Source organism: Carcharhinus amblyrhynchos, chromosome 2 (assembly GCF_965287045.1).
Source record: "Carcharhinus amblyrhynchos chromosome 2, sCarAmb.v2.hapA, whole genome shotgun sequence".
Taxonomy (NCBI): Eukaryota; Metazoa; Chordata; class Chondrichthyes; order Carcharhiniformes; family Carcharhinidae; genus Carcharhinus; species Carcharhinus amblyrhynchos.
In genome coordinates this window covers 135521742-135544297 of record NC_137325.1, presented here as the reverse complement: position 1 = coordinate 135544297, position 22556 = coordinate 135521742, and the positions used below count along the sequence as shown (strand labels likewise).

Here is a 22556-nt window from a genome sequence, read left to right as displayed (position 1 = left end):
TGACTATCTCCTTAGTTTGTTGACATTGAGGGAGAGATAATTGTCATCGCACCAGTTCACCAGATTCTTTATCTCATTCCTGTACTCCTGTCTCATCGTTCTTTGAGACCTGGCCCACTATGGTGGTATTATCAGCAAACTTGAAAATGGAGTCAGAGGGCCATTTGGCCACACAGTCATTGGTGTATAAGGAGTATAATAAGCGGGTGAGGACACTTAAGCCTACTTATGGCACTAATCAATAAACTGATCAGTATGACTGACTAAAGACAGTTCCCGATGCCATGGAAACATTGATCCGGGCACCCAGGCAATTCTAGGGTTTTGCTAAGGCCTGAATGGCATGTCCCAGCCCATTGGGGCAGGGGGCTGGATTTGGAGGGTGAGTGAGTATTGTGGAATGCCGTAGAGCGTGTGGACTCTGTTGGCCTCAGGATGAACCCGTCGCAGCTCCCATTGCAGATAAAATGTCAACAAAGCTGAGAGGGAGGGCAAAAGCCGCTGAGAGGGAGGGCAAAAGCCACTGAGAGGCCTCAACTGGCCAAAGGATGCATAATATCAGCCGAGGTGGGTGTGTGACAGGCATGGCACTCTTGCCATTGCATTCGATTTCAGGTCTTCTCCACCTGCCAGCTGATTATGTAAGGAGCTATAAAATTCCATCTTTTGTTTTTCCGTCTTTTGATTTACCAATGTTACATGTTGTGGTCATGAGGAAATGGCTCTGAAACGATTTATCATTTATCTTGTTTGAAACTGTTCCAATGTACTGTACCAAACTAGGGCAAATTTACCTGATCAATTCGCTGAAGTGAGTGTTCTGTTTTTTATTCTCCCATTTTTGTCATCTATATTTTTGAATGAAGCTTTGTCTGCTGGCACTGTGATTCACTTTAAACACATTCAAGTGAAAGATTTCCTCGACTATGTTTGACATTAACATCTTAAAGAAAAATCTTAAGTACTTCTTTCTGCTGTCTCTGCAGGTACACAAAGCTTGGCTACGCAGGTAACACAGAACCGCAATTTATCATTCCTTCATGTAAGTACAATAAACATCCTTTTTAACACTCTCAAATGTTACCTTTTAAGAGTATCTTGAGCAAGTTTTATTCTACTATAATGAGATGGTACAGAAATATAGTTTTAATGAGGGGCAAATTCATTGGGGAAGTGCTAAATTTTACCTGAAACAGTAAAGTTTATTAGTATCACAAGTGGCTTACATTAACAGTCCAATTAAGCTATTGTGAAAATCTCCTAGTTGCCACACTCTGGCGCCTGTTCAGGCATACTGTGGGGGAATTTAGCATGGCCAATCCACCTAACCAGCACATCTTTCAGACTGTGGGAGGAAACCGGAGCACCTGGAGGAAACCCATGCAGATACGGGGAGAATGTGCAGACTCCACGCAGACAGTGACCCAAGCCAGGAATCAAACCTGGGTCCCTGGCACTGTGTGTGCTAACCACTGTGCCACTGTAATGCCCACCCACCGTGTTTTATATCAGGGGTAGAGTATAATGTGGGGAAATGTGAAATTCTCCATTTTGGCAGGAATAATTAAAAAAAAAAGCATATTGTCTAAATGTTGAGAGATCGTTGCGCTCTGAAATGCAGTAGGCTTTGGGTCTTAGTGCATGAATAACAAAGAACCAGTATATAGGTATAGCGAGTAATTAGAAATGCTAATAGGTTATCATTTATTATAAGGGACACTGAATAAGAACATAAGAAATAGGAGCAGGAGTAGGCCATCTAGCCCTTCGAGCCTGCCCCGCCATTCAATAAGATCATGGCTGATCTGTTGTGGCTCAGTTCCACTTTCCCGCCCTCTCCCCATAACCCTTAATCCCCTCTCTTATCAAGAACCCATCAACCCGCTTCTTAAAAATATTTAGCGAGGCAGCCTCCACCACTTCAACGGGCAGAGAATTCCAGAGATACAAGGGTAGAGAGGTTTTGCTTCAGTTGTACAGGGCACTGGTGAGACCAAATCTGGAATACCGTGTATTACCTTGGGCAGGATTTTCTGGCCCTGCCTGCCACTGAGATTTTCCAATCCCATTGAAGGTGACTCACTGCAGCCGAGCTGCCGATGAGCAATGAAAGTGGCTGTTAACTGCGGTGGGACTGGAAAGGTGACTTGGCTCCACCAAGGGAAAGCATGCGATGGTTTACCAGCTCTTATTTCAGGAAGCATAGGATTTAGAAGCAGAATAGACAATTCAGCTGTTTGAGCCTTCTCCGCCATTCGATCAGATCATGACTGATCTCTCCCTGGTCTCAAATCCACTTGTTGCCCGTATCCCCTCATCCCTTTTTATTAAAAGTATATCCATCTCCCTCTTGACACCATTCAACAATTCAGACTTCACAGCACTATGAAGCAGCGAGATCCACAAATTCGCCACTCTCATCTTAGTGTTAAATCTACCGCCTCGCAGCCTCTCGTTCTAGATTGCTCCATAAAAGGAAACATTTGGCCTGCATTTACTTTATCAATCCCTTTTAAAATTTTGCACACCTCGCTGTGGCACCCTGCTAGTCACATTTTGCCAACCAGAGAAGGACCCGTTTATCCTGATCCTCAGGGTAAGGCTCTCTGTCAGAGAGTAGGTGCAGAGTCAATGGGCTGAATGGCCTCTTCTGCACTGTCGGGATTCTATATTCAAAAGTTGTGACTTGGTGAAGAGAAGATTAAGAAGGGGTTTCATAGAGGTGTTGAAAATCATGAAGGATCTCGACAAAGTAGATAGAAAAAACCTGTTCCAATTGATGGAAGGATCATGAATCAGAGGGCACTGATTTTTAACCCAAAGGGAGAAAACGCTGGAAAATCTCAGCAGGTCTGGCAGCATCCGTAAGGAGAGAAAAGAGCTGATGTTTCGAGACCAAATGACCCCTTGTCAAAGCTAAAAGGCAGAGAAAGTGGGACATATTTATGCTGCAGCGGGAAGGAATGAAAGATGAGTCATAGCCACAAAAACAAGGGGAAAGGCTGCATAAAGAGAATGGAAGATGTGAATGGCCAAACGGCAGAAAAGCTGTGAGCTGTGACAAATGAAGATGTGGAAGGCGGGGTGGGGTGGGGGTAGATAAAATGGAGAAAAGGGAGAAAAGCTAAGAATAGGGTGAAGAGTGGGAGGGGGAAGAAAAATAAAGAAAGACAATAAAGAAGTAAAATGTAGAGAACAGTTTAAAAATTAAATACTGGTTTTAAGATGATTGGAAAAAGAAGCAGCAACAACATGAGGAAAAAGCTTATTATGCAGCGGGTGGTTAGGCTACAATGTTGTGCCTGGGTGTTGTTAAGGCAGCTTCTTGTGGCTTTTAAAACAAATTGGAAAATTACCTGAAGAAAATCATTACAGAGCTATGGAGAAAAGGTGGGGAGTGGGACTAGAGGAGTTGCTCTAGCAGTGAGCTGGCATGGATACAATGGATACATCTTCTGCACTGTAACCATTCTGATTCTGTAATCAAATCATGAATGTCTTTGACACAGTAAATAGGAAACTCTTCCACTCAGCAGCAAGGTTGGTATCTGGCGGTACAGAGGGCACAGATCTGGGTTGAAAGGCAAAAGAAGCAGAGACCTTTTTACAAACGTTGTTGTGATTTGGAATGTGGGTGGAAGCGGGTGGTTAGAAACAGATGCAATGGACTCTTTCAAAAGAGTATTGAGTAAATATTGAGGGAAACACTTTATAGGGTTATGGGGAAACTGTGAGCAGAGGGAGGAGTTGGAAAAACTCCTTCAAAGAGCATGCAGAAGAACGATGGGCTGAATGTCCTTTAGTGATGCATGATTTTAATCTTCTAAGATTTCGAGTTTGATGATTTTGTCCAATTTAGAATCAAAGAACCATAGAAAATTACAGCTCGGAAACAGGCCTTTTGGCCCTTCTTGGCTGTGCCGAACCATTTTTTTGCCTAGTCCCACTGATCTGCACCTGGACCATATCCCTCCACACCCCTCTCATCCATGAACCTGTCCAAGTTTTTTTTAAATGTTAAAAGTGACCCCGCATTTACCACTTTATCTGGCAGCTCATTCCACACTCCCACCACTCTCTGTGTGAAGAAGCCCCCCCTCATATTCCCTTTAAACTTTTCTCCTTTCACCCTTAACCCATAACGTGCATCTGTGTTTTTTTTCTCCCCTAGCCTTAGTGGAAAAAGCCTGCTTGCATTCACTCTATCTACACCCATCAAAATCTTATATACCTCTATCAAATCTCCCCTCATTCTTCTATGCTCCAGGGAATATTTGTTGGGGCTTTTGCAGAAAAAGTTTAAATTTATTCTGATTATGCTCATGAAAGACTGAGAACTTCTCATTTTGCTTAAAAGTGGTCAGTCTCTTGAATACTTGTTTTATGTTTAAAGTTTACTTATTATTGTCACAAGAAGATTTACTTTAAAACTGCAATGAAGTTACTGTGAAAGTTCCCTCGTTGCCACACTCCGTCGCTTGTTCAGGCAGACTGAGGGAGAATCTAGCATTGCCAATGAACCTAACCAGCACATCTTTCAGACTATGGGAGGAAACTGGAGAACAGAAGGAAACACGCAGACACGGGGAGACTGCACAGACAGTGACCCAAGCTGGGCATTGAACCTGGGTGCTTGGTGCTGTGAGGCAGCATTGCTGACCACTGTGCCACCCTGAAGGATTGAATGTCCTCCTGTGATGTAAGATTTTAATCTTCCAGGATTTCAGTTTGATGATTCTGTGCAATTTGTCTGGATTTTGACAAGAAAATTTTAAATTTATTCTGATTTTTCTCATGAAAGCAATTAGCTTCAGTGGCGGCGCAGTGGCTGGCACTGCTACCTCACAGCACTAGGGAATCAGGTTCGATTCCAGCCTCGGGTTATCATCTGTGTGGAGTTCGCACTTTCTCCCCACGTGTCTGGTTGAGTTCGCTCCAGTTTCCTCCCACAGTCCAACAATGCCAACAATGTGCGAGTTAGATTGATTAGCCATGCTAAATTGCCCCTTAGTGTCAGGGGCTAGCAGGGTAAACAAGGGTTACGGGAATAGGATCTGGGTGAGACTGTGGTCAGTACTGACTTGATGGGCCAAATGGCCTCCTTCTGTGCTGTAGAGATTCTATGAAAGAATGAGAAACTTTGTTTAAAAGAGGTCCATCTGTTGAATAATTGTTTGCACGCACATCACTGTGACAGGTCATTTTGATGCATGTTATGTTGTTACAAATGTGCAGTCGCTCATTTTTTTTTCTTCCCCAGCCACATCTGGTTGAAAATCTTGCCCCTTTAACAAAATCAAAGTTTGTAGTTCCTAAACTGAATAAATAAGAGATCAAGTAGTTGCTACTGGCTTCCAGCATCCATGTACGTTAGTTGCCATGGTTACTTGGAGCCATTAGCTTTTTAAGAGGTTGCCAAATTGCAAAACGGTAATGCATTAACAGTATTTAAGTGGGTGTAATTGATTGATTGCATGCAGCTTTTGATTGCCCTCCTGAATTTTGTATCTCGCCAGGTATTGCTATTAAAGAATCAGCCAAGGTAGGTGACCACGCACAGCGGAGATTGGTGAGGGGAGTCGATGACCTTGACTTTTACATAGGCGACGAAGCTATAGATAAACCCACGTATGCCACAAAGGTAATTCTAAAACATTACTTTTCCTTGTTGTCATTACGTGATCTGAGAAAAATTAAATTCCCTGTTTTTGTTAAGATCCAAGATAAAACGCTACCCAAGACCAGTACAAATCTAGTACAGTGTCAGAACATCCTCAGTACACTAATTTCTTTTCCTGCAATTTATAATCCATCATTTCCCATGATTGCGGCTAGGCCGTGAGGTTGGTATGGCCAGCCACAATGAGCTGACTTCTTCAGAGGAAAAATAGTACCTGTAGGGCTGATCGCCTAAGCTTTTTTCTTTAGTGTCGTAAGACTGAGTACAGGCAGTAGTTTTCTAGATATAATTTTTTTAAAGTTTATTTATTAGTGTCACAAGTAAGCTTGCATTAACACTGCATTGAAGTTACTGTGAAAATCCCCTATGGATGTGGCTACAATGTTTGACAAGGTAATATTGTGTGAGGAAACTAGTGCAAGGAGACTAGTACTACAATGAGTGCTGGTAAGTGAATATTTGTTTGATAATACAAAACTTGAGTATTGCTGAAAAGACATTTCATCAAAGCTTTTCAAATTGCAGACATCAGGATGGAACTGCAAGAATACCTATATAATTGGCATTCTTGTGAACCTATCCTGAAGAGTGCAAGATGAAAAGCTTTGACGACATGTTTTTTTTTCTGCAATGCATAAGTGAGCATATTTTAATGAAACAAAATATACTTTGGCGGCATCAGTTCTTCTATGTAATCATCACAACCCACTGAAACTCCTAATGTTTTCACCTTGCTGACTTATTGTTCCCACAGGAGCCTAGCTGATGAGTGACAGAGGTATGTAACGTCAGGAGAAAAATTCTTTTTGAAGCATTATGTAGAATCTACAGCACAGAAAAGTTCATACTAGTATTTATTCGCAAACATCCCGTTCTATCTAACCTTATCAACATACTCCTGTTTCTTTCTTCCTATTCTTTATCTAGATTCCCCTGAAAGGCATCTCTGCTATTTGCCATAATTACCCCATGTGATTGCGATTTCCACTTTCCTGGCAAAGCAGTTTCAACTAAATTCCCTTCATATTGGATTTATTATATTTAGGGACTTAGTTTTGGATTCTCTCACAATTGGAAACAATTTTCCAATTTTGAGGCAGCATGGTGGCACAGTGGTTAGCGCTGCTGCCTCACAGTGCCCGGGACCCGGGTTCAATTCCGGCCTCAGGTGACTATGTAGAGTTTGCACGTTCTCCCTGTGTCTGTGTTGGTTTACTCCAGATGCTCTGGTTTCCTCCCACAGTCCAAATATGTGTGGGTTAGGTTGATTGGCCGTGCTAAATTGCCCCTTCGTGTCAGGTGGATTAGTGGGGTGAATGTGTGGAGTTACTGGGATAGGGTCTGGGTGGGATTGTTGTTGGTGCAGGCTTGATGAGCTAGATGGCCTCCTTCTGCACTGTGGGGATTCTATGATTCTAACACGAAAATAAAACATTGCAGATGCTGGAAATCTGAGATCAAAAATGCTGGAAATACCAGAGGGTTGCAGACTCTGTTGAGGCTGAGGATAGACCAATTTTTAGTCTCGGTGAACCAAGGTGTATGGGGAGCAGGTGGGAAAGTGGAGTTGAAGTCAAGATTAGCCATGATCATATTAAAGGGAGAGCAGGCTCGACAGGCCGTAATGTCCACTCCCACTCCTGTCCCTTGTGCTGTGTTCTCAGCAGGTCAGGCTGCCTCTGAGGAGACTAACAGGGTTAACATTTCAGGTTGATGACCTGATGAAGGATCCTTGATCTGAAATGTTAACTTTTTTTTGGTTTTCCCTCTACTCACTGACTTTTTCAAGCATTTTCTATTTGCAGTCAATTTTAAAACTCTTTCTTGGTTCATCCTTCTCTTCGGAGAGGTGGACCACAGCCTGCTCAGTACTTTCCTCCAACGGTTTTCCTCCAATCTGGTATCATTCTATAAGTCTTGTACCTTTTTGACCATCTATCTGCATTTTACAAAAAGTATGTTGGGGCCAGAACTCTGCACAGTATTTTGTGTCATCTCACCCAGGTTAGAATCATAAAAAAGCTACAGCACAAACAGGCCCTTCGGCCCACAAGTCACGCCGATCCTATCTCTACCTGCTAGGCTTACCTATAACCCTCAATCCTATTAAGTCCCATGTACTCATCCAGAAGTCTCTGAAAAGACCCAGTTGAATTTGCCTCCACCACCACCGATGGCAGCCGATTCCACTCACCCACCACCCTCTGAGTGAAAAACTTACCCCTGACATCTCCTCTGTACCTACTCCCCAGCACCTTAAATCCGTGTCCTCTTGTGGCAGCCATTTCAGCCCTGGGGGAAAAGCCTCCGAGAGTCCACCTGATCAATACCTCTCAACATCTTATACACCACTATCAGGTCCCCTCTGTTCTGTACAAATTTAACACAACTTTATTTTTTCTAATCTTATTCCCCGAACAGGGATTGACAGTTATTTTGTGCTTTGTCAGTGACGTCCATGCCCCATGAACAATTCAAAAAGTAATTAAATGCTTTGTTCATATTTTTATGGTCTTATTAACTTCCATTGCTACTCAATAATCTGATCTCTTCACTCCTGTATTCTCTACCCCATTTAGACTACTTTCCAAGGAGTGTGTGTTTTTAATAAGGATATTTTAAAAAAGAGACGAGTTAAAGTAAACACTGGTCCTTCAATGACTGAATCAGGAGAAATTATGGAGAATGAGGAAATGGTAGGACTGGTAGCTGAATATTTTGTTCATTTTTGCAGATTTATTACTAGAAACAGAAAGTAACCAAGGGGTTAATAAGATGAAGTAACTTATTAAATATCAGTAGGGAAAGAATATTAGAGAAACTGAAGGACCATAGTGGGTCGGATCTCAAACAATGACGAGACAGAGTACAGGAATGAGATAGAGAACCTGGTGAACTGGTGTGGCAAAAATAATCTCTCCCTCAATATCAACAAAACGAAGGAGATTGTCATCGGCTTCAGGAAGTAGAGGAGAACATGCCCCTGTCTACGTCAATGGGGACGAAGTAGGAAGGGTTGAAAGTTTCAAGTTTTTAGGTGTCCAGATCACTAACAATCTGTCGACACTACAGTTAAGAAAACCCACCAGTGCCTCCACTTTCTCAGAAGACTAAGGAAATTTGGCATGTCAGCTACAACTCTCACCAACTTTTACAGATGCACCATACAAAGCATTCTTTCCGGTTGTATCACAGCTTGAATGGATCACAGCTTGTATCACAGAATGGCTCCTGCTCGGCCCAAGACTGCAAGAAACTACAAAAGGTTGTGAATGTAGCCCAATCTGTCAAGCAAATCAGCCTTCCATCTATTGACTCTGTCTATACTTCCTTCTGCCTTGGCAAAGCAGCCAGAATAATTAAGAACCCCATGCACTCTGCACATTTTCTCTTGCATTTTCTTCCATCGAGAAAAAGATACAAAAGTCTGAGGTCACATATCAACCGCCTCAAGAACAGCTTTTTCCCTACTGTTGTCATCAGACTTTTGAATGGACTTACCTTGCATTAAGTTGATCTTTCTCTACACTCTAGCTATGACTGTAACACTACATTCTGCACTCTCTCGTTTCCTTCTGTATGAACAGTATGCTTTATCTGTATCATGCGCAAGAAACAATACTTTTCACTATGTTAATACATGTGACAATAATAAATCAAATCATATCTCCTGGATGTATCAATCAGTGTTCTAATACATCATAAATTTGTTGTTTCCCCTGACATTAGTGCCTTGTGAACTGTACAGAAGAGAACAAGGCAAAGTGTTTTCTCAAAAAAGTATTTTTTTAGCAATACTCAATTTATGTTTCTCTTTGGTCATAAGATCTAGAAATTACATGGTAAAAGTCACTGAAGGAAAGAACTACATCAAATATAAAAGGCAACATGCTCATTTCTGACTTTGGAGTTTCTCTTTCCAGTGGCCCATTCGACATGGAATAGTTGAAGACTGGGATCTAATGGAGAGATTTATGGAACACGTGATATTCAAATATCTCCGAGCAGAACCTGAAGATCATCACTTCTTAATGGTGAGGGCAATGTTAAAGTATTAATGGCCAATCATAATGATTCTGTTCATTTGAGGTTGCTAATGCATATTCTACGTAATTTTTGTCAAAAGTGTTCATGATAGTATCTAAATACTAGCAAATCATTATGCCAGGTCAAATCTACGCTGATGCAATCTAAACTGCAATAGACAATAGGCAAACAAAATGTCAGATGTTGCTCTTGTATTAGTAATCTTAAATTGGTGCAAATGTTGCTTTTGCTACATTTTGTATGCATTTTATTTTCCAATATGCAAACTGGAGCTCAGTATTTATAATGAAAACTACTTGTATAAATTTATTGCATTATAATTACTGCTCCGTAGGTCAAAATAGTGATTCAGATGATCTTGCTCCTTGGTCTGAGGAACTGCTCTTTCTGGGAAGATGAGAACAAGAATAACCCATTCACCACTTTGCCTGCTTTGCCATTCAATCGATATCTGTATCTCAACCACACTTACTGGCTTAACCCCGTTCAGCATATCTTGCTGCAGGTTGGACTGACCGGAGTTCAGATGAATAAGGCAGGGGAACCTCAGAGAAACTGATAAAATTCTAACTGGACTAGACAGGTTAGATGCAGGAAGGATGTTCCTGGTGGTGGGGGTTGTCGTGAACACGGGTTCACAGTCTGACGTTGCAGGGTAAATTGTTTAGGACAGAAATGAGGAGAAATTTCTTCACCCACAGAGTAGTCAGTCTGTGGAATTGATACCACAGAAAGTAGCTGAGGTCAAAATATTGATTATTTTCAACAAGCAGTTATATAGAGCACTCGAGGCAAAGGGAATCAAAGAATATTAAGGTGGGGCGGAAGGCAGGATCAAGCTATTGAGTTGGATGAGCATAGTGAATGGTGGAGCAGGCTCAAAGGGCTGAAAGGCCTTTTCCTGCTTCTACTTTTGGTGTTAGGGAGAAGATTCGAAGGCATGTCTTTTTGAAGGTGTGGTGGAAACACTCATATGATAATCATCTGTGGGTCTTTGAGGAGAAATTCATAGAAGTTTGTTTGGGTGGCATCAGCCACTTGCTTTCAGAATGGAGCGTGTCTAACCTCAGTTAGCCTGCTTATTGGTAGCCCTGTCACTCTGTTTATCCTCAATTTCTAAAACAAAAAGCAGTAGAAGAGAATAGAATTCTGACAGTGTAGACAGAGGTGGCTCATCGAGCCTGCACCAACAATATGAGGATGTGTCTAGGGCGGTGGATAGAGGAGAGCCGGTGGATGTGGTCTTTCTGGATTTTCAGAAGGCGTTTGACAAAGTACCTCATAAGAGGTTATTGCAGAAGGTCAGGGGACTTGGAGTTGGGGGTAGGGTGTTAGCGTGGATAGAGGATTGGTTGTCAAATAGGAGGCAGAGAGTGGGGGTCAACGGGTGCTATTCGGATTGGCGGATGGTGACTAGTGGAGTGCCCCAGGGGTCGGTGCTGGGGCCTCAGCTTTTTACCATTTATATAGATGATCTGGAGGAGGGAACCGAGTGTAGGGTGTCGAAATTTGCGGATGACACCAAGATTGGGGGAAAGGCAAATTGTGTGGAGGGTGTGGAGAGTCTGCAGAAGGATCTAGATAGGCTGGGCGAATGGGCCAGGAAATGGCAAATGGAATTTAGTGTTGGCAAGTGTGAGGTGGTCCACTTTGGAAGGAAGAATGGTAGGAAGGACTATTACTTACGTGGCGAAAAACTGCAGCAGGCGACGGTGCAGAGGAACCTCGGGGTCCTTGTGCATGAGTCGCAAAAACCCAGCTTGCAGGTGCAGCAGGTGGTCAGGAAGGCGAATGGGATGCTGGCCTTCATAGCGAGGGGGATTGAATATAAAAGTAGGGAGGTCTTGCTGCAGCTGTATAGGGCATTGGTGAGGCCGCAGCTGGAGTACTGTGTGCAGTTTTGGGCGCCGCACCTGCGCAAAGATATTTTGGCCTTGGAGGGAGTGCAGAGGAGGTTTATTAGGCTGATACCGGAGTTGAGGGGGTTGAGCTATGAGGTGAGGCTGAATGAACTAGGCTTGTACTCATTGGAGTTTAGAAGAATGAGGGGAGATCTCATTGAGACGTATAAGATGATGAATGGGATGGATAGGATAGAGGTGGAGAGACTCTTCCCGCTCAAAAAAGACAGTAGGACTAGGGGGCACAGCCTCAAGATAAAGGGGGGGTGTTTTAGAACGGAGTTGAGGAGGAACTTCTTCACTCAAAGGGTGGTGAATCTCTGGAATTCTCTACCCGTTGAAGTGGTGGAGGCTGCCTCGCTAAATATTTTCAAGAAGCGGGTTGATGGGTTTTTGATAAGAGAGGGGATTAAGGGTTATGGGGAGAGGGCCGGAAAGTGGAACTGAGCCACGACAGATCAGCCATGATCTTATTGAATGGCGGGGCAGGCTCGAAGGGCTAGATGGCCTACTCCTGCTCCTATTTCTTATGTTCTTATGTAATCCTAACCAAGCCCTATCCCCGTAACCCCCTGTATTTGTCCAGCTAATCCCCCTGACACTAAGGGACAATTTAGCGTGGCTAATCCACCTAACCTGCACCTGACACTAAGGGACAATTTAGCATGGCTAATCCACCTAACCTGCACATCTTTGGAATGTGGGAGGAAACCCACACAGACATGGGGAGAATGTGCAAAGTCCACCTGAGGCTGAAATTGAACCCTGACCCTGGCGTTGAGGCAGCAGTGCTAACCACTGTGCCCCTGTGCCACCCCATATTCATTTTCTTTAAAAAAAAGTAGACGTTGCGTTTTTTTTTAAAACCAGGATTCCATTCTGGCACCTTACCATCGAGTGGTAACACCAGCTGGGATGGTAATATTGCTAAACTTTGACTAAGTTTTGAATACAGTAAAATAAGCCTTTTAATTAACCTTGATTTGTGGAAGTGTTGGTAGAAATCTGTTTAATGTCAGGTCCTATTTCAGTGCTTTTATTTCAGTACGAGATGTAACCCTCCCATTAAGTAGCATAATTGGTGTGAAATGCCTTGTCAGTTTTGAAATTAGTTTTGGGAAAATGAATAGAGGACAAAGATGATGTGAACTGGTAATTATAGTCAATTGTTATTTCCTGTTTCCCTGTATTGTGGGAGTTGCCTCTGTGTGGGATGGAGAAGGTACAAAGGGCAGGGAACTGGTTTATTGGTGTAGCATGGGAGAAATGAGTATAAAGAACAATATAAGGTGATAATTACATGGGCTGCAGTGAAAAATGTATCTGATGATATTTGATGGCAAAACATGTGTTGCTATTGGTGATAACTGTGGTTGTTGTGTTTATGATATGTAGTCATCTTTGAGCCAGATGTTAATCATGGACTGACTTTGTTGCTTAAAAGTTGTGTCTTGGAATGAATGAGGATTTGTAAATCCAATTTATAGCTCAGAATGTAAAACAGGAAAAAAAATGTGCCCCAGAAAATATCTCTGGACCTTTGGTCTGGGAAAGAAAAGGGTATATAATTGGTACACCTGTATTTCTGATGATAAGTCTACTTAAATGTATTTTTTTTAATTGTGACTATTGCTGAGGTTGAAATTTAATGACTAGAAAGCAACTATCTTATTCCGTGATATACACAGAAAACTACAGATGCTGGAACCTGAAACAAAAACAGAAAAATGCTGAAAAATCTCAGCAGGTCTGAGATGTTGCAGGACTCGAAACAAAGAACAAAATCAGCCCGGGAAACAGGCCCTTCGGCCCAACGAGCCCGCGCCGCCATCTCAACACCACCAGTCCCCCTCTCCACCCACGACCCCTGTCTAATGTTTTATGGCCATCCAGATTGAGGGAAACTGATTTAGGGACAATTTATTCCTGCCAATCAGCCTAACAGCACATCTTTGGGGTGTGGGAGGAAACCGGAGCACCCGGAGAAAACCCACGCAAGCACGGGGAGAATGCGCAAAATCCCACAGACACCGGCCCAAATCCATGTGTCTGCACAGCAATCAGTGATAGTCACTGAGCTGTCATCTTGCCCAGTATCTGGTCCAGTTTAGGCACACACTAACGACATTAAGCACTGGGCCAATCTCGAACAACCAAGAGCAGCCCCAGTACGACCCATCGCGTGTATGCCCCTCGTTGGACACGAGGTGGACCGACTTAAAACCTGTGAATGAAAAGAGAAAAAGCATTATTATCATACCATACCCATTTACATTACCAGGGACGCCCCAGTGCTAATGACCCTTATTTAAAACAATCTCCTATATCCACCCATCTCCAACCCAGTCATGTGTCTGTCTAAGTTACTCTTAAATGACTCTAGCGTGTTTGCCTCCACCACCTTACTTGGCAGAGCATTCCATACCCCCACTACCCTCTGTGTGAAAAACCTCCCTCTAATATCTGTGTTGTACCGCTCCCCCCTCATCTTAAGTCCATGGCCCCTTGTCCTACGTGTGTCTATCATCGGAAATAGCTTACCTCTGTTTACTCTATCTATACCCTTCATAATCTTCTATACCTCTATTAGATCCCCCCTCAGTCGGCGTCTTTCAAGGGAAAAGAGCCCCAATTTCTTCAATCTTTCCTCATACCCCAGTCCTTCCATACCAGGCAACATCCTGATAAACCTCCTCTGCACTCTCTCCAGAGTCTCCACGTCCTTCCGGTAGTAAGGCGACCAGAACTGGACACGGTACTCTAAATGTGGCCTAACTAACGTTCTGTCCAACGTTGGCGCTATTCTCACTCCACAGATGCTGTCAGACCTGCTGAGATTTTCCAGCATTTTTTATATCTTATTCTGTCATCTGTGCAAATAGAACAGAAAATGCTTCACTTAAAAGATGTTTCGAGGGAAAGCCCTCATTATTTCCTGCACTAAATAATCTTCGCTTGTCAAATTGCACTCAACTCTTCAAATGTGGGAGCTCATATCACCATGCACTTAGAGAAATAAAGTTCAAGAGTTTTCCATGTCCTCTGCTTGACCCAAGTACTGACAGATTTGGAACAATAAGAAATGTCTTAAAAAGAAATGCAAAAACAAACCATTCTGGCTGTAATATTGAAATTCGTCATTTAAAATAATTTGTCATCAAGTAAGAAATAGAGAAAAATAAAACTCAAGGGTACCATAAGTCTAAAAGAAAGCTGCTTGGCTTATGTAGCAAGTCAGTACATATCGTCGGAGAAAAGCTGGTTTACTGTGTACAGTCTTGCTCAGCCTATTATAGAAAGGATATTATTAGATTAGAAAGAGTGCAGAAAAGATTTACTAGGATGCTACTGGGACTTGATGGTTTGAGTTATAAGGAGAGGCTGGATAGACTGAGACTTTTGTCTCTGGAGCGTAGCAGGCTTAGGGGTGATCTTACAGAGGTCTATAAAATAATGAGGGGCATAGAAAAGGCAACTAGTCAACATCTTTTCCCAAAGATAGGGGAGCCTAAAAGTAGGGGGCATAGGTTTAAGAGGAGAGAGGGTACAAAAGGGTCCAGAGAGGCAATTTGTTTCACACAGAGGGTGGTAAGTGTCTGGAATCAGTTGCCAGAGACAGTAATAGAGGCGGGTACAATTTTGTCTTTTAAAATGCATTTAAATAGTTACATGGATAAGATGTGGGTCAAATGCGGGCAACTGGGATGAGCTTAGTGGTTAAAAACTGGGTGGCATGGACAAGTTGGACTGAAGAGCCTGTCTCTATGCTGTAAAACTCTATGGTTGAATGGATGGATGAGTGGAACCTGAGAAACTACACTGAACTTTGTCTTCACAGGTCTGTTTTCAACATTTTCTGCTTCAGAACAAGTGATGACAAACGTGTGATCCTTCTTAAATTATAAAATCAAAGAGGAAGGCCGAGGTCTATTCAGAGGTCAAAGACGAAATACCAGATAAATGTGGAATGAGTGATTTTATTTATAGCTAACTTACAGCCTGACTAACATCCTTGATCTTTACACTCCTCCAAATTTTGCTTCTTGTGTATCCCTGATTTTTCTCCTTGGCAGACTTCCTTCACTGGTCTTGAGTTCTCTTACTAAAGCTCTCTGCCTCTTAATTAAATGCCTTTGAAAGTCTGTTACACCACAACAACTGTATTATCTTAATAAACCCTCTGTCACCTCACCACCAAAAAAACACTCAACCAAATAAGCTAAACATCATTTGCCCTTAAATCCATGTGGGTATTCTGTACATGGCAGCACGGTGGCACAGTGGTTAACACTGCTGCCTCACAGCGCCAGGGACCTGGGTTCAATTTCCGGCTTGGGTCACTGTCTGTGTGGAGTGTACATGTTCTCCCCATGCCTACATGGGTTTCCTCCATGTGCCCTGGTTTCTCCCACAGTCTGAAAGATGTGCTGGTTAGGTACATTGGTCATGCTGAATTCTCCTCCCACATTCCAAAAATGTGCAGGGTTGGGTGGATTGGTCATGCTAGATTGTCCCTATAGTGTTAGCGTGACTAGCTCGGGTAAATGGATGGGATTATGGGGATAGGGCCTGGGTGGGATTGTGATTGTTGCAGATTGCATGGGCCAAATGGCCTTCTTCAGCATTGTAGGATTCTACGATTCTACCATCTTTTGGCCTGTGGGAGGAAACCGGAGCACCCGGAGAAAACCCACGCAGACACGGGGAGAAAGTGCAGACTCCGAACAGACAGTGACTCAAGCAGGGAATTGAACCTGGGTCCCTGGCACTGTGAGGCAGTAGACTGTGCCACCATGCTGCCCAAATGTTTCAATTGAGGAGTAACTTAGGATCTATAGAAATCAATTATAGAAAAATATTTGGCACAAGAAAAAAAGAGGCTTTTGAAAGCAACTTTAGCAGTGAAAAAAATGGGTGTAGTTTTGGGTCAAGTATTAAATGTGGCAACATCAAAAGCGGAAGAAGTAGCTCCTACAGTTTGAAGAAGCAATGTATCTCATCTTCAAGGTGATGAAAGCAACAAAACTTTGTTTCGTTGAATGTATTTAGTCTTGTACATACATTAGTGCACTCTTGTATTCCAGACAGAACCGCCTCTCAACACACCAGAAAATCGAGAGTACCTCGCTGAAATCATGTTCGAGTCCTTTAATGTTCCAGGTCTTTATATTGCAGTACAGGTAAGGAGATTGTAAATAGCAGGGAGTTTCTTGCCATTAGCGAGAGATGCAGTGGCAAACACGTGTTACTGTAACAGTATGGGTTCCAGCCTAGACTTCCCCTTCCCCACTCAGCCAATATTGATAGCGCCACTGGCAGGAGAGAGAATTGGGAGTTAACCCTTGTTCCAGTTTCACGCGTTTCTCGAAGTTTGGAAACTGTGCAGCATTGGCACGCTGGCAGCTTTCTTGCCAGTCACGTAGATGTGTGTACATGTTTTTAACTTGACAGTGTCTTGTCAACATGTTTAAATTTGTTTTGCCTAAGCAATCAAGTAATGAAACAAAGTAAAATTGAGAGGTACATTGTATTCAAATATGTCCTTGCACTGCTCAGTCAAATCTCGTGTGACAGATGGGGTGACAGTTTATTTCTCTCCAGTGCTTGTTACAGGTCAGAAGTTAAGGTTAATACATTTTTGGCAGGCTAAATTGAATTCTTGGAGTGCAAAATCTCACAACATCAAACCAGTCTTCTTCAAATTTAGGGTTGTGACACTCGTTCATCAGTGTCATTGAAGCAAGCTTACAAAATTTCATTGTGAGATGTCGCAGTGAAAAAACTGCTGCTTAGTAAGTGGCAGACGACAAATTAATATTGTTGTTATGAGCCAGATTTATTTCGGACCAACAGAGGGGACTGTTTTCATGGACTTCTACAATTTATGAGCATTCTGCTGAAATGGGAGTATTATACAAAGTAAAGAAGGAACCACTTGTGATTGTAGTTGAAAAATCCCATTTCCTCACCCACCTCCCTTCTCACACCTTGCACTATCCTTACCTCTTTTAATTCCCTTCATATCCAAAAGTTGGTTGATCTCTGTTTTGAATATATTTAATAATGAGTATCCACAGCTCTGAGGTAGAGAATTCCAAACGTTAGCTGTATAGGGCATTGGTGAGGCCGCAGCTGGAGTACTGTGTGCAGTTTTGGGCGCTGTACTTGCGCAAGGATATTTTGGCCTTGGAGGGAGTGCAGAGGAGGTTTACTAGGCTGATGCTGGAGTTGAGGGGGTTGAGCTATGAGGAGAGGCTGAATAAATTAGGCTTGTACTCGTTAGAGTTTAGAAGAATGAGGGGAGATCTCATTGAGACGTATAAGATGATGAATGGGATGGATAGGATAGAGGTGGGGAGACTCTTCCCGCTCAGAAAGGACAGTAGGACTAGGGGGCACAGCCTCAAGATAAAGGGGGGGCGGTTTAGAACAGAGTTGAGGAGGAACTTCTTCACTCAAAGGGTGGTGAATCTCTGGAATTCTCTGCCCGTTGAGGTGGTGGAGGCTGCCTCGCTAAATATTTTTAAGACGCGGGTTGATGGGTTTTTGATAAGAGAGGGGATTAAGGGTTATGGGGAGAGGGCGGGAATGTGGAACTGAGCCACGACAGATCAGCCATGATCTTATTGAATGGCGGGGCAGGCTCGAGGGGCCAGATGGCCTACTCCTGCTCCTAGTTCTTATGTTCTTATGTTCTCTTGTGCAGGAATTGCCTTACTGCTGACACTGGGATATTCTGTTTTGAAAGATGATAACTACTAAACACCATGCTACTAAAATGGTAGTAAATTTGAGATGGAAGTTTTTATTTATTATTGACACAAGTAGGCTTGCATTAACATTGCGATGAAGTTACTATGAAAATCTCTTAGTCGCCACACTCTGGCGCCTGTTTGGGTACAGAATCACAAAACACCACAGCACAGAAGAGGCCCTTCGGCTCATCAAGTTCGCATGACAGGCCCTGACCTGCCCACCTAATCCCACTTGCCAGCACTTGGCCCACAGCCTTGAATGTTATGGCATGCCAAGTACTCATCCAGATACTTTTGAAGGATATGGAGGTATCCCACCTCCACCACCCTCTCAGGCAATGCATTCCAGACCATCACCACCCTCTGAGTAAAAAAAACTTTTTCTCACATCCCACCCCCAAACCTCCCACCCCTCACTGTGTCCCGTCATAACTGAGCATTCAATTAAGTTGGTCCCTATCCATCCTGTCCTTGTCCCTCATAATCTTGAACACCTCAATCAAATCGCCCCTCAATCTTTTATGCTCCTGAGAAAACAACCCAAGCCTTAATCTGTCTTTCCTTCTTCAGAGGTCTATGGACAAACATTCCAAGGTCCATTTGTTCTTCAGAACTTTCCAATGTCAGACCTTTCATTGTATATTTCCTTGTCAAGTGACTCCTTCCAAAGTGTATTATTTTACACTGAGGGAGAATTTAGCATAGTCAATGCACCTAACCAGACTGTAGGAGGAAACCCAAGCAGAAATGGGGAGAACGTTGCAGACTCTGCACAGAGAGTGACCCAAACCCAGGTCCCTGGTGCTATGACACAGCATAAATATATGGAAAATTTTTAGTTTCTTTGTTTAAAATAGAGACTTGAGTCAGGAACATGGAAACTGGATTGGTTCAACTCGAGCTCAGGAGAATTCTTTCTCAAGATTGTGCACCAAAGATTAATCTTGGGCCTCGATTAGCTTGAATTTCGAAGTAGGGATATTCATGATCTAATTGCTGTTAAGTTCGTTGGGTGAGTGATTTGCATCTCTAGTAGAGATGTCTAATTTTTTAATGCTCCATCTGAGCGTTTGGAATGAGGAGAGCAGATTGCGGAAATGTCCCTTTACCCAATTTAGTGATTCCATCTGTAGCCATGGAAACAGAAATGCAGCACTTTGGAGCAGTGACACATAAAATGTACTCCCACATCTTTCTAATTTGGTAGCTTTTCCTTGCAGCATCTTTGTTTGAGAATACTTTTGCCATTGTTTTTTAATTTAAATTTTGAGATAGATCTTTGAATTGGCACTTGCCAACATCTTAGAGTTAACAAGGTTTTTAAAAAAAATCAGTCTTGTGCTTACCCAGACAATGGTTAGATACTGCCACATGACTTGTAATCATGGAATCCTACAGTGCAGAACACCATTCAGCCCATCGAGTCTGCACCAACCACAATCCCACCCCAGGCCCTATCCTTATAACCATGTGCATTTACCCTGCTAGTACTCCTGACACTAAGGGGCAATTTAGCACGGTCAATCCACCTAACCTGCACGTCCTTTGACTGCGGGAGGAAACCGGAGCACCCGGAGAAAGCCCATGTAAACAGAGAGAATGTGCAGATTCCACACAGAACTGACCCAAGCTGGGAATTGAACCCAGGTCCCTGGCGCTGTAAGGCAGCATTGCTAACCACTGTATTACCCCTCATTTGAGATAAATAGCTTGGATATACTTAAGAGGAAGCAAGATAAGCAGGTGGGGGATACTGGAAAGGGCAGGATGGAATGGAATAGAACAATACGCTGATGGGGTTAGATGAAGAGGAGAAGGAAGATGCATGTTTGGAGTATTACAATCCACATGGGAATCAATTCAGAAGGGTGGTCATCCCCAAATAATGGCAACAAAAGATCAATGAAGGAGATTGCACCATATTTTAATTTAACAATCTAATCAGATTCAATATGAATTATACAATACATAGTGGATACACCAAAACTATCACTTTGTTTGTTGGTGCAGGCTCGATGGGCCGAAGGGCTTTTTCTGCACTGTATGATTCTATGGTCACTGGAGGGATAGCCTGCAGGTAGCAGCTGTCCCTGAGGATTCACTATTGAAGAGTTGTGGAAAATGTTCTTTCCGACATTAATGAATGCCATTGTCATCCTTAAGAAGAAAAATGCCATCCTGGACTGAAGAAAATTTTGTCCATCTGACCTTGCATGTCATGATGGTCAGCATATTGTTGGATCTCTCAGGCTTTGTCTTTCTACCACATGCCCTTCATTTGCAGGGGAAATCCTTACAGGCATTCTCCTGAATCATCTGCTTTCTATGGCTGAGGAAATCCTTCCAATGATTAGGTCTGGCTTTAGACCTTTTCTGAGGAACCTCTGACATGGTCTTTGACACCAGGGAAATTCAAGTCAAATATTGAGAACAACACCAATACTTCATTGTACTCATCAACTTGACTGAAGTGTTTGATTGAGTAATTTGTGAAGCTTTGTGGATTGTACTCAAAGATTTGAATGCCCAGGAAATTTCATTCCCAATCTTGCAGCTGCTTCATGCTGATATGACTGCAACTTTCTTGTCACCATGCTCCTGTACTGCAGTGAGACCTTGGCTGTGTGTCTGTGACATTGGTGAAATTCCATCAGCAATGCCTCTGCTGCATCCTTCAGATTCAATGGAAAGACCATCAAACAAACACTCGTAACTTCAGGTAAAACTTCTGCAAAATCAACTGTGGTGGGTGCATTCGATGGATGGGATTTTCCAGCCTTGCTCTACCCGAAACTGGAAAATCCCGCCTGAGGTCGGCGGACCTTCCGATGGTCCGCCCCTCGCCCGCTCTGATTCCCGTGGTGGATGGGATGGTAAAATTTGACCCTGGGCCTAGATGGCTGAAAAGTGTCTCCCTCAATAGGCCCTGTTTCCTCAATTCTCAAATGGACAACACTCCAGGGGAGGTCAAAGAATGACACTCTGAATCTTTCCCTGAAGTGAGGCAGCTTCATGTCACACTATCTGTAACCCCCATGACTTGCCTGGGCTTGCAAAATCTCACTCACTGTCCTGTCTGGAGACAAAACACATCTCTTTAACCTATGCTAACGCTCTCTCCACTCGCATTGTCTGCATCTTTAAGACTTGAATAGCAGGTTAGCTGTAAAGACTAGCATTCTAATCAGTATTCTGTAAACTGTGTGTGACTTTATATGCCCTTCTCTGATCAGAATCTTCCACACACCTGACAAAGGAACAGCTTTCCAAAAGCTTGTGAGATTACTATCAAATAAACTGGTTGGACTTTCACCTGGTGTTGTGAGACTTCTTACTGTGTTTACCCCAGTCCAACACCAGCATCTCTACATCGTGAGGCAACATTGACATGAAAGGCTGGAAGGAGCTCGCGACCAGCTGTTCAAAATAGCAATAACTTGTCTGTCAAGCTGCATCATGTTTTGAGTCAATGTCTTAATGATGAAGTAGAGCACAACAGAGAAGGAAAGAAAAGGAAGCAAAACCTGCTTTCTGGATCCCGTTACCCCATGGGGCATCCTGCCCTGTCTGCCCAATGGTCTATTGAATTGAGAATCAATCACATGTTTTGTCTTTTTATTCCACAGATGTCGGTCCACCTTGTTGTCAAACGAGGGGCATGCACACGGTGGGTCATGCGTGGGCTGCTCTTGGAGGTTCCGGGAGTGGCCTAGTACTTCGTGTCGTTGTGTGTGCTTAATCCTGGACCAGCAGACGGGCGCCACAACAGCTCAGTGACTATCACTGCTAGCTGTGCAGATTCATGGATTTGGGCCTGTGTCTGTGGGAGTTTGCACATCCTCCCTGTGGTTGCGTGGGTTTCCTCCGGGCGCTCCGGTTTCCTCCCACACCCCAAAGATGTGCTCTTAAGCTGATTGGTGTACTAAATTGACACTATTCTCCCCTGAATCTGGCTACATTAGGGGTTCCACCCACATACACACAGGGCAGGGTAGGTGTAGGAAGATGCGGCGGCATGGGCTCGTTGGGCCGAAGGGCCTGTTTCCCGTGCTGGGTTGTTCTTTGTTCTTTGTTCTAAGACCCAAGGGGCAGCATGATGGCTCAGTGATTAGCACTGCTGCCTCAGAGTGCCAGTGACCCGGGTTTGATTCCAGCCTTGGGTGACTGTGTGGA

General features: G+C 43.3%; 1 protein-coding gene across 1 annotated transcript in view; it reads left to right on the top strand.

Annotated features, from left to right (window-relative positions):
• The window catches only part of LOC145358735 (actin-related protein 3B), a 92616-nt gene that overhangs the window by 17518 nt on the left and 52542 nt on the right, over nucleotides 1-22556 (top strand). Inside the window, exons 2-5 of the mRNA XM_080212993.1 lie at nucleotides 987-1042; nucleotides 5517-5641; nucleotides 9604-9714; nucleotides 16713-16808. Coding sequence (XP_080069119.1) covers nucleotides 987-1042; nucleotides 5517-5641; nucleotides 9604-9714; nucleotides 16713-16808 — 388 coding nt within the window. The remainder of the gene's footprint in view (nucleotides 1-986; nucleotides 1043-5516; nucleotides 5642-9603; nucleotides 9715-16712; nucleotides 16809-22556) is intronic.